The sequence below is a fragment of the Megalobrama amblycephala genome, linkage group LG2, assembly GCF_018812025.1.
Source record: "Megalobrama amblycephala isolate DHTTF-2021 linkage group LG2, ASM1881202v1, whole genome shotgun sequence".
NCBI lineage: Eukaryota > Metazoa > Chordata > Actinopteri > Cypriniformes > Xenocyprididae > Megalobrama > Megalobrama amblycephala.
Window position 1 is genome coordinate 54138049 of NC_063045.1, and position 13119 is coordinate 54151167.

Here is a 13119-nt window from a genome sequence, read left to right on the forward strand (position 1 = left end):
ATTTAACAAATTTGTTCTCGTAATTTAACGACTTTTTTTCTCAGAATTTATTGAGTTTATTCTCAACATTTTATCTCGACTTTTTTCTCGAAATTTAACAACATTTTTCTCATAATTTAACAAATTTGTTCTCGTAATTTAAAGACTTTTTTCTCGTAATTTAATGACTTTATTCTCAACATTTTATCTCGACTTTTTTCTCGAAATTTAACACGTTTTTTTCTTGAAATTTAACGAGTTTATTCTCAACATTTTATCTCAACCTTTTTCTCGAAATTTAACGTGTTTTTTCTCGAAATTTAACAACTTTAATCTCGAGATGGTTTTATTTTTTTTTATTATTGCTTGGCCCTAATCCTCCTCCGTATTACCTTCAGCAATTACGTTTATATATTTAGACATGTATAAATAAGAATCTAAGATATAGTTTTTTTTTAAATAAACCTTAAACATGTATAACATTTTTTTTTTTTTTTTTGTAAATATTAAAGGTAAATATATAACAATTTTTGTAAGGTAAATCAGCAAAATGTGGGTAGTTTGTGTTGCAAAATCTGACAAAATCAAACCAATTTCTGACGTAATTTATTGTACATTCCACGCCCCTACAGCAGTGTCACTAGAAAGTTTCAGAGAAATTAATATTTATATCCTTTTTATAGTCGTATAGCTGTTGTAACCTACGTAAAGTGCTGGTTCGAGCTACATGAAAAACAGAGAACTTCTAATCAAACTTGTCTAGAGAGAATTGTTCGGACAGTCTATTCACATTTCCGATGTAAACACATACATTTTGTTGACTGAACTGGAAGTTGTAAAGGAGTGCAGCTAGAATGCATTGCTTTAACACCATAGTCATTTGAAAAATGAATATAAATATGAAAAACTACTACAGAACTAAAATAAAATAAAATACAAAATGAAAAAAGTCATCAAGTCCAGTGTTTAAAATGATCCTGTTGACATATAAGCAACATCTTACAATAAACGTCTATACTACATTTTTACACCTTTATACATCATAAAGGATACTGCTGGTTGCATGAAATTAGTACGAACTGGGAACATACAGGGGATGGACAATAAAACTCAAACATCTGGTTTTAGACCACAATAATGTATTAGTATGGTGTAGGGCTTCCTTTTGCAGCCAATACAGCATCAGTTCGTCTTGGGAATGAAAGAAACAACAGATTTTTAAATCATTCCTCTTCCAGAACAGTGTCCAGGTCACTATGTGATGCTGAGAAACATTTTCAGACTCGCTCCTCCAAAATACCCCAAAAATATTCAGATCTGGTGACTGTGCAGGCCATGGGGGATGTTCAACTTCAATTTCATGTTCATCAAACCATTCTGTTACCAGTCTTGCTGTGTGTACTGGTGCATTATCATGCTGATACACAGCGCCCCCTTCAGGGTACAATGTCTGAACCAATTGGTGAACATGGTACTCCAGAATGGTTCAGTAGTCCTTGGCAGTGAGACGCCCATCAAGCACAGTAAGGAATGCCATGATATTGAAGCCCAGACCATCAGTGATCCAGCCTGTTCTTCACTCTGGGCAGCAACAGCCCGGTGTTAAGCCTCTTTGGGGCTTCTCCACACCGTAACTCCCACTAATGTGGGAAAGAAAGTGAAGGTGGGCTTATCAGAGAACAATACATGTTTCACATTGTCCACAGCCCAAGATTTCCACTGTTCGCACCAACGGAACTGACATTTGGCATTGGCACGAGTGACCAAAGGTGGAAAACAGGAGAGTCGAGGTGCACATTTATTTCTGCAGTGAGTTGGGCAGCTGTGGTTTTATGTTTTTTGGATACAATCCGGGTTAGTACCCGGACATTCCTTTCAGACAGCTTCCTCTTGCCTTAACAGTTACTCCTGTTGGATGTGGTTCATCCTGTGAGGTGGTATGCTGACATTACCCTGGATAACATAGCTCTCAATACACCACAAAGACTTGCTGTCCTGGTCACAGATGAGCCAGCGAGACACGCACCAACAATTTGTCCTCTTTTGAACTCTGATTTGTCTCCCATTATGTTGTGTGGATTGCAGTATTTTATGTGCAGCTGTGCTGTTGCTCTGCTAATTCAACCTTCACACTCTGCTCTTACTGATGTGAAATCAGTGAAGATTGGCCACCAGGTCATGCATATATAGAAATGAAATGACCAACATTATATTTGCCAGTGTTTCAATTTCATTGTCCAACCACTGTATTTCGAAAAGAAAAAAATAAAATCTTGCTTTAATACTGGGGGCAAAAGTACAAATGTTAAAGTGCAAAAGAACAATGTGTATACACCGGAGAGAGATGATCCTCAATTCTCCACACCTAAACTCAAGCTCTAAAGCTGTTACTCAACAGTTGAACAAGCATACATAGAAAGTATTAAGTCAAACAACATTCATGAGAAACAATTCATGTTGATACATACTAAGAAAGTAAACGACTTTTTATACTCAAAGGGGACCTATTATGCCCCTTTTAACAAGATGTAATTTAAGTCTCAGGTGTTCCCAGAATGTGTCTGTGAAGTTTGAGCTCAAAACACCCCACAGATCATTTATTATACCATGTTGTAAATACCCATTTTTGAGTGGAAGGAAAAGCATGCTGCTTTCATGCATGCATCTTTAAATGCAAATAAGCTGATGCGCCTCGGATACTCCGCCAAAAACTAAAACATCTGTTTAGTTTTGAGTAACAGGCTTGTTCAACTTGAAGCAGCGCTGCACAGACTGTTCAGCGTATGACGTCAAAGTACTGCGAGAGCGATTTTAAAAGCTTACAGAGCCACCTAATCACTCTCGCAGTATTTTGATGTCTAACACCGATCGGTCTGCTTGAAATCAAACAAGCCTATCCTATCTGTCGTGGTCACGCTCATGTGAGATTGCAGTTCTTCATCATCATGAAAGTTTGTTATCTGCATACGTTTTAAACCGATGTGTTCCGAGCACACATATCCGTAGCACGTGCACAGAAATCTGGCTGTCAGAAGGAGCATCCGTATTCCGTGAGTATTAAACCAAGTTCTCTTTCACGTCTTATTGCGCTTAAATACACACAAGGTTATGTCAAATACACACAAAGTTCACAGACACAGTCGGTTATGTCTGTGAACGTAAACAGTGAGTAGAGAAAGCGCATGTGAATATGAGATCTGTGTATTAAAGTTACTGCAGCGTAATATACAGTACAGTACCTACTGCTGTATATGCTGTTAATATGAACCAAACAAAAAACAAAATCACTCACTTTTTACCACTATAGCCTGGTTGTTTACACACACATCTGTGTTCATATAAAAGTGAATTTTGCATAATAGGTCCCTTTTAAGTCTGTAAACATTTCTATTCTAACAGTACTACAAGTTCTGTTCTTCTGAAAGATGTACAGTGGAGCCACTTTATCTCTAAAGTGTGTGAATGTTGTGATATTGCTGCTGAATAAGCCCAAGAAAAAAAAAAAACAATTAATTTGATACTGAAAGTAATCTAAATGCAATTTAAAAATATACATTTTTAAAAGTGCAACAGTAACACTGGCATTAAAACCCTAAGAACAGTTCAAGGAAATGAAAATTCTATCATCATTTACTGACCCTCATGTTGTTTCAAACCCACAAGACTTTCGTTCATCTTAAGAAAATGAAAGATATTTATAAATGAAGATATTTTTAATGAAATCTGAGCGATTTCTGTCCCTCCATTAAAAGTTTATGCTCTACGTATGTTCGCTGATCAATGTTTATGTGAATAAAAGCCTAAATGAAATCTGTCAGCATACAAAGCGATCGTGTCTCTTCAGAAGATTTGGATTAAACCACTCGATACATATGGATTCGTTTTATGATCTCTTTATGAACTTTTTGAAGCGTCAGAGTTTTAGCTGAACAGACTCTCAATGGAGGGACAGAAATCTCTGATTTCATTAAAAATATCTTCATTTGTGTTCCAAAGATGAAAGAAAGTTTGAAACGACATGAGGTGAGTAAATGATGACAGAAATGACATTTCCCTTAAAGAGCAGATGTGCTAATCGAGTGCTGTCACATTGGCAGGGCTCTATGATCGGATCTTTTTAATAAGAGGATTAGTCCATCTTTTTAGGCACGTGGCCCATTTTTGTGCGCATGTTACGCACAAAGAAGAAACAAACTGTTGTTATAGCGCAGGTGATTTCCGCTACCCAGAATGCTGTGTCCCAGCTGTAGCGTTTGGCAATGGTGCTGAATGGCAGGCCAGCAATGAATGCACCAACTGAAAGAAAGATAAATAATTGGAAATATTTGGTTATATGGAGCATTTTACTTCATGCATTTTGTCATGAAACAACTGCTGCAGATTTACCATTTGCCATCAGAGCTACAATGGCATGCGATGTCCCACAGAAATTGGAGGGGGCGCTCTCACTCGCAATCACCCCAAACAAGGCAATTGGTCCGTATGAGGAAAATCCAAATGCAGCACCAAGAATCAAAATCCAAAGCTGCAGAACAGAAAGATATTTTTTAAATTTTTTTCTATTAAACAACATTAGAATGAAAAACTAAGACACTAAAGATGGCTAATTCATTTAAATCTCTATCTAGAGGAGCTCTATACCTCTTTCTCAGAGACACCAGTGAGGACTGAAACTGGATGGAGTGCCAAAACCCATAGCGGTGCTTCCTGAGGAAGCACACATAACCATTTAACACACACAAGAAAACACAAATTAGCTACATTTCCATCCAAAGTTGCATATTTAATTAATGTGCAAAATTGGAATCTTTCTTTTCATATTAAACTTTTGCATAGAAAGCACCGTTTCCATCCAATGGGTTCAAGAGAATGAAATTGTCACTTCCTGGAAAACTGGTGAAAAATATTTGTAATAAAAATTTAAGCTTGCTGCAATCGGGGAAGCCACTTTAGTTTTTTTTCCTATGTAATAAATTACTTGCACCTCAGAATGCGCACACAACGCAATAAATGCTGTCATGTTATCTTACATTCATAGGTGGATACCTGGTGTGTGAGAATGCAATCATGTGAGACAGAGATCTGGAAGGTAATTATACTAAATCATTGTGATGACAGACTTTGATTCAGGCATTTCAGAATGATCAAACCAACATTTGAGATGCTGTGCAATGAAATTGGTCCCCTGGTTAGTCCAGTTATCCAATCACATCCACTGATGAGACAAAGTCAGTTTGCGCATCAAGGGATTTATTCAGCAAATGTGTTTCCATTGTATGCTATACGCAGGTCTTTTTATTGGATGCATGTTTTTTTTTTACGCACATTTTTAAGAATTCATGCTTTTTTTTTATGTGATATTCCAAAATTTGTATAAGAATAGGTGGATGGAAACATACTGTAGCTATTGATGCTCATATAGATTTTACAATAACTTTAAATAATATTTAGATTTTAAAAAAAAAAGAAAAAAAAAACCTTACCTCTGGGATCTCTGGTGTGATGGTAACCCGGAAGAGGTACATGGACACAGCCATGCCTGCCATCATCATCAGGAGTAGCCCATGGCGAGGATTGCCATAGATACCCAGCCCTTGCTGTAAAACAGGAAGTCACTGTTTAACAGATGACAAGGGGTGTGTCTCAATCAGCTCCCTAGCTCCCGAGCTCGTGAATCAGTATATCGTGTACATGAATTCGGGCACTGGTCAGGACAGTAAGGACGCTGGTTCACTACACATTGGGACACTTATGACTCTATTTCCGGTGACATTCACATTGTAAAACCTCACTACTGGTATTATGAACAACAGCAGAGCTGATATCTTTCTGACATTACTTGTGATGTTATTTAAAGTACTTTATGATTAATTCTTTGCTTGTTACATATACGTGCAACATTTCAGCTGTAAATAAATGATAAATGTTTGCTAGATTGTATTTAAATTACCTGTCCAACGATGTATGTTTATGCTAAAATATAATAAAATAATGGTTTGTATTTTTAAGAACATATCGCGCGTCGCTATGTGTAGCGAGTTGGCTCACGTGATTTAAATAACTCACAAATTAGGAATGCACCAATATAGCAATTAAGGGTGAGAGGCCATTATTTAAATTAATTTTAAATGTATTATTATTATTGTTGTATTATTTTAATTATTAATATAATATAATGGCCAATATTATCAATCAGTCTTTTGCAATAAATATAATCATTATTAAGTCCATTATTTTAATTAATTTTAAATATAATATCATTATTATTGTATTATTTTTATTTTAATTATTAATAAAATGGCCAATATCAATCAATATTTTGCAACAAATATTATCTTTATTAAGGCCATTATTTTAATTACATTTATTATTACTGTATTATTTTTATTTTAATTATTAATATAATATAATGGCCAATTTCAATCAATATTTTGCAACAAATATTATCATTAAGGTCATTATTTTAAATAATTTTAAATGTATTATTATTATTATTGTTATTATCATTGTATTATTTTTATTTTAATAATTAATATAACATAATGGCCAATATTATCAATCTATTGCAACAAATATTCTTATTATTTAGAGTTTTCTTAAAGTAAAAGATTTACTGGTAATGATTGAGAAGTTGACTGAGAAGTAAAAATCAAGCATCAAAGCATTATAAATGTACACAAGAACAGATGAAAAACTGTTTTGATAACTTTAGAAACAACATACCATGAAAAAAAAAAAAAGCCCTTATATTATCTGCTCCCAATATTGACCCTATAAAAAAAACACTTATATAATCTGATACATTGTGCATTCTAAATGAAAGAAGATTATACTTTAAACTGAACCCACCCGAGCAACAGCCCTGTCCGACAGATAACCAGCTCCAATGCTGCCAAAAAACCCACCAACTTCCAGTGCGCTCATGTACGTGCTGCCTGTAGAAAACACACAAACACGTTAGCATCCTCACAAGAACCATAAACAACATAGAAAGCTTCAGGATACACAGCTATAAAGTACCAGACTCACCCATCATGGCAGACTGGCCTTTTTCCTGCATGAGGAAGAGCTGACCCCAGTCAGTGCAGGCGATCTTTACCCCAAACACAACCAGGTATCCCGCAGACAGCACCCAAAGGTACGGAGACAGCAGGAAGTCTTTTAGACTGCTTTCATCGTTAGGGCCTGGAAAAACAGTGGATAAGTCACCAAGGTTGATCAAAAACACAGTAAAACCAGTAATATTACGAAATATTATTATAATTTAAAATAATTGTTTTCATATTTTATTATTGTCCAAAAAATAATTTATTCCTGTGATGCAAAGCTGAATTTTTAGCATCAATACTCCAGTCTTCAGTGTCACATGATCCCTCAGAAATCATTCTAATATGCTGATTTGCTGCTCAAGAAACATTTATTATCAATGTTGATAATGATGAATAGAAAGGTAACATCACAAATGTCTTTACCTTCACTTTTGATCAATTTAATGCATCCTTGCTGAATAAAATTTTTAAAAAGTATTACTATTTGTTTCTCTCCAGCTATAGACTAACAGATACCAGTTTGATTTCTTACCTCCCTTCTTCCCTTTGCCCTTTTTAGCTCCAAGCTCGATGTTGGGCAGCCCCACATCACTGGGTTCGTTCTTCACCATCAGAAGGCAAGCGAAAGCGACGGCCATGCAGATCACCCCAGACATGGACATGATGATTCTCCAGTTATAGTACTGAACCAACACTGTAGTGATGATGGGTCCCAGACTACCTGCCAGGTTCATACTGCAGCACAGGACGGCCCACCACGTGCCAAACTGGGATGGTTCGAACCACTGTAAAAAGCCAGAACAAGGCCATTTAATTAAAAAAAAAAAAAAAAAATCTTCATAGACAACAGTTAACAATATCAATACAGTTGAAACCCAACCAAACAGTTGATGGGCACCATTGACTTCCAATTATGGAACAAATATACTATGGAAATAAATGGGGCTCATCAACTGTTTGGTTTCTAACATTCTTCAAAATATCTTTTGTGTTCAGCAGAAGAAAGAAATTCATACAGGTTTGGAACAACTTGAGGGGGAGTAAATGATGACAGGATTTTTATTTTTGGGTGAACTATTCCTTTAACAACTAAAGAGGCATGGTGGTAAAAAAAAAAAAAAAAAATGAGATGGAAAGAAAAAAATATTTCAAAACTTTTGCATTCGCTTGCAAAACATTTGCGTTTCTCAGGAGAATGCAAAACATTTGCGAGAGAACACAAAAGCATTGACATAATTTTTCCTCAAGGGAGGAGCTTCCTGAACTCTTATGCAAGTGTAGAGGGAAATCTGGAACCGCTCATTTGGAGAGACTGTTTATGATTTCTGATATGATTATGGATTTTTACCATTATAGCCTGGTTGTTTACACACACTGTGGACACACATCTGTGTTCAAACACCTTATTAAAGCGAATTTTGCATAATAGGTCCCCTTTAAGTCTGTACACATTTCTATTTATATAACGTAATTTTTCCTCAGCTCTCATATTTATTTTCCATCACCATGTCAGCAACAAGGCTGTCTTATGGAAGCTTGTTTCCACCACAGAATAAAACATTTTAAAAGATAATTGAGACTTCTCACGCAATTCTTACTTTTTTCCTCAGACTTACGAAACTCGCAATTGCGTGTAATAAAGTCAGAATTGCAAGATATAAACTCGCAATTGCGAGAAAAAAGTAAGAATTGCGAGAAAAAAAGGCAGAATTGCGAGTTTAAAATCAGAATTGAAAGATATAAACTCGCAATTGCAAGAAAAAAAGTATTTTTTTCCCTCAGAATTGAACTTGTTTACTTTATAGCACTGACTTTTTAACTAGTTTATATCTCACAATTCTGACTTTATAACAGACAATTGTGCATTTATTTCACGCAATTCTGAGATAAAATGTCAGAATTACGAGATTAAAAAGTCACAATTACCTTTTTTATTTTTTATTCTGTGGCGGAAACAAGCTTCCATACTATCTTCATGGCAAGTCCAAAGTGAATAATAAAAACCATACAATTAAAAACTAGCTATATAAAGACATTTTTGATTAATACAAGATAAAAATTCAAAGATACATTCATGTGGTACATTTTCAAATACACCAGTTAATTTCTCTCAGTAAAAACATTGTCTATTTTAACAGTCATTGGGGTTTTACAAGGAAGGCATGATGGTTGTTCTTCACCTTTCAATAAATAACCACGTGTGAATCTCGAGTGACCTAAACGGCATCTAGTAAAAAACAACTTGATCATTACCTTTATTTAAAATGATTAAAAAAACCTACGTATACTAGGATTTATTTCATGTAACTTGTTTCTGTGCCATTCATCGCATTTCATCTGCCCAATGCTGGACAAAATCTCCTTTTGGGATGTTCTTGGAAAAAAAAAAAAAAGTCTGCAATAATTAGTTGGGTTTTTTTTTTTTTTTTATCTAAAAAGACTATGATATCATCATTAGCATATCTAAGTAAACAATATTTAGAATCTGAACAACAATTAAATAACATTTAGTTCCTTAAAATAAGCAATGCCAGTTAATGACCATAATGCATTTGATCATCCACTGAAATGTAGGTCATATTTAATATTATTTATTTGACTGCAGACCAGCCAGTGCTTCCAGGTTGGTTTGGCAAGGTTAACTGTTGTTGGTTTCTTTAATTAGATTTAAGTGTATCGTAACTCTCACAGCTTGGCTCCAGAAGTATGTAGCTGGGATCAGCTGTTGCATCAAGAGTACATAGTGACATTCATCAGTGTGAAGTCAGCAGTTGGAATCCCCAACTATTACCGTCACATTGCCAACACTGGACGACAGGTGCATACTGACGGATTTTAAGGGCAAAGGGTCAGTCTTACCTTCCGAAGCACCTTTCCACATGGTGGCCAGCCAAAACCCTGGCCAAACCCGTTCACGAACCAAAGCACGGTAAACATCATGACAGTGGATGACCAGGAGAAGGCGATGTTTATGGTGCCCACAATGAAGAGCCCGATGGAGAAGAGCCAGCGAGCGCTGATCCTGTCCGAAAGCACTCCGCTGATAAACTTACTGATAGCATAGGCCAGAGTCTGACTGCTGGTGATCAGCCCTGCATCACAGGAAACAAATGAAAAAAATCTTCTCGGCGCTGCTTTGTGGCTCTGGCACGGATTTCTTAGTAAGCCTTGAAATACTGCATTGCAATAAAACAGAGATCTTCAATGTTTTTTTTTTCCAAACCATGAAGTGAATAGAAAGACAGAACAGGGACCCTCTCAGGCATAACATTATAACCACCTTCCTAATAATGTGTTGGTCCCCCCTTCTGCATGCCCTGACCCATCGTGGCATGTGGCAGGGCGCATTCTCCTGCTGAAAGAGGCCACAGCCACCAGGGAATACCTTTCCATTAAAGGGTGTACATGGTCTGCAACAATGCTTAGGTAGGTGGTATGTGTCAAAATAACATCCACATGGATGGCAGGACCCAAGGTTTCCCAGCAGAACATTGCCCAATGAATCACACAGCCTCCGCCGGCTTGCCTTCTTCCCATAGTGCATTCTGGTGCCATGTGTTCCCAGGTAAGCGACGCACACGCACCCGGCCATCCACGTGATGTAGAAGAAAACGTGATTCATCAGACCAGGCCACCTTCTTCCATTGCTCCGTGGTCCAGTTCTGATGCTCACGTGCCCACTGTTGGAGCTTTTGGTGGAGGACAGGGGTCAGCGTGGGCACCCTGACTGGTCTGCTGCTGTGCAGCCCCATACGCAACAAACTGCGATGCACTGTGTATTCTGACACCCTTCTATCAGAACCAGCGTTAACTTCTTGAGCAATTTGAGCTACAGTAACTCGTCTGTTGGATCGGACCACACGGGCCAGCCTTCGCTCCCCACATGCATCATTGAGCCTTGGCAGCCCATGACCCTGTCGCTGGTTCACCACTGTTCCTTCCTTGGACCACTTTTGATAGAAACTGACCACTGCAGACCAGGAACACCCCACAAGAGTTGCAGTTTTGGAGATGCAGTCATCTAGCCATCACAATTTGGCCCTTGTCAAACTCGCTCAAATCCATATGCTTGCCCATTTTTCCTGCTTCTGACACACAAACTTTGAGGACAAAATGTTCACTTGTTGCCTAATATATCCCACCCACCAACAGGTGCAGTGATGAAGAGAAATCAGTGTTATTCACTTCACCTGTCAGTGGTCATAATGTTATGCCTGATTAATATATTTTTTAAATACAATTAATTTCTGTGATAGCAAAGCTGAATTTTCAGCATCATTACTCCAGTCTTCAGTGTCACATGATCCTTCAGAAATCATTCTAATATGCTGATTTGCTGCTGAAGAAACATTATTATTATCAACATTGAAAACATATTTTTTCAGGATTCTTTGATGAATATAAAGTTCAAAAGAACAGCATTTATTAAAAACAGCAATCTTTTGTATCATAAATGTCTTTACTATATAAAAGAATCTTATTGATCCCAAACTTTAGAGCGGTTACACACAACACACTTACCAAGCTCTTCTTTATCCAGATCAATCTCCTCCATCACTGATGGCATCAGAAAGGAGAAAGTCTTTCGGTTGAAGTAATACAGCATGTAGCCCACAAACATAGCAATGAAAATAACGGTGCGGTAATATCCATAATCTGCTGCTCCCATGATTGCAGTTGTGAGATTATTAATTCAAGCAAAAAATGTGCTAATATAAGAAAACTCTGCTACAAAAAATGTCTTATAGCACTGGACGAAAGCCTTTAGTTGTGATAACCGGTTTTGTCCTGATGAAACTTTACAAACTTTCAAAAACCGATCCAAAGGTCTACTTCATTTCATCTGACTTCTAAGGGATGATGAAGATATTTTCAGCTCCTGTCCAGGTTCCTTAAAATTGCATGGTTGATAGGCGGCCTCTCTTCGGCCGGCATTCACTGCTGTGCCTAGAAAACATCTCAAAGTCAGTTTACTTTGGTCTCTATCAGAGCAGCAAGCTGTGAAGTGGGCAAAAACAAAGGCTCAGCACTATTTAGACTTTCACAATCAAAACCAGGCGAGAACAGAGGACGCTTTCATGAAAATACCACACTTTCTACAGACCTCATGTAGTCTAAAAGCAAAAGGGTTACTTGAGTGGCCATAGTGCATGGGAGGGGGATTTGGACAGCGATTTGAATTTGAAACATGATGCAGGACTCAAGGGAACATCTCTTGCAACAATGCCAAATCACCGGATAAAAATAACATGATAAGTGCTCGCTGCACATTGCAGGTGGACACGTGCACTCGCAATGTAGGAATTGATGAAAACGATAATCATTGTGTATACAAATAAAGCTGTGTGAATAGATGTTTTTGAACATCCTGCGCTTTTTAAAGCGTTTAAAACGCCCTTGACAGCGCAAGCGCGCTTTGGTACCAACGCGCGCACCGCACGAGATTACCAAAACGCAAACCCGCGTGGTGACGTCACTGCATCAAAACGGAGAATGCAGTAACAACACTGATTCTTCTGACCTCCACAACAAGCGTCCTCAGTACCACCGTGCAGACTAAACGTATTTATTATGTCATGCTGAGATACAAAGAGATATTTCTCGACATATATCTGGTTTAAACAGTTTAGTGTTGCTTGACAGTTTCATAAATAAGGATAAAGGAATAAAATGTACCTCCAACAGTCCAAGCTCGCGTTCAGAATTCACGCCGTTGCAGGAGTTCCTTCTCTAATCTCTGTTCTGATTGGTTGTCAACCTGTCATTCATGTCGCGGTGGGCGGGCTTTAGCTTTCTTGCGGTCCTCAGCGGCACATTTATATAAACTTTTGCTGCATTTGTAGAGTAGTTTTAAATTTCCTCTCAATGACAGCGTTTCAGGAGAAGTTTTCAAATCAAAATAACCGAAATATAATTTTTAACTACTGGATTGAGCTGAAAAGCATTTGTTGTGGTATGTAATTCTTTTTTAATTACTTAATTAGTAACTTTTACGGTTTGACTTGAAAGTTTACTAGGTTAACAAGACAAAGATGAAGCCAACCATCTGCCACTAGATGGCAGAATTAGAAAGCATAACGTTTTGTCTTTA

At 37.2% G+C, this 13119-nt stretch overlaps 1 protein-coding gene across 1 annotated transcript; it reads right to left on the reverse strand.

Moving 5' to 3' along the window:
• Window positions 1-568: 568 nt before the first annotated feature.
• slc37a4b (solute carrier family 37 member 4b) lies at window positions 569-12833 on the reverse strand. The gene is made up of 10 exons (XM_048180948.1): window positions 12705-12833; window positions 11550-11975; window positions 9888-10120; window positions 7561-7813; window positions 7009-7164; window positions 6829-6914; window positions 5463-5576; window positions 4621-4686; window positions 4366-4504; window positions 569-4275 (listed from the first exon to the last, which is right to left on the reverse strand). The coding sequence occupies exons 2-10, from the start codon at window positions 11695-11697 to the stop codon at window positions 4109-4111; spliced, it is 1362 nt and encodes a 453-aa protein (XP_048036905.1). The 5' UTR covers window positions 11698-11975; window positions 12705-12833; the 3' UTR covers window positions 569-4108.
• Window positions 12834-13119: the final 286 nt, after the last annotated feature.

Coding starts and splice junctions, on each gene's coding strand:
- slc37a4b (XM_048180948.1), bottom strand. CDS start 11,697: ATGGGAGCAGCAGATTATGGATATTACCGCACCGTTATTTTCATTGCT. Junction 4,687..5,462: donor TCACACCAGAGATCCCAGAG/GTAAGGTTTTTT, acceptor GTGCTTCCTCAG/GAAGCACCGCTATGGGTTTT. Junction 4,276..4,365: donor TGTAGCTCTGATGGCAAATG/GTAAATCTGCAG, acceptor TCTTTCTTTCAG/TTGGTGCATTCATTGCTGGC.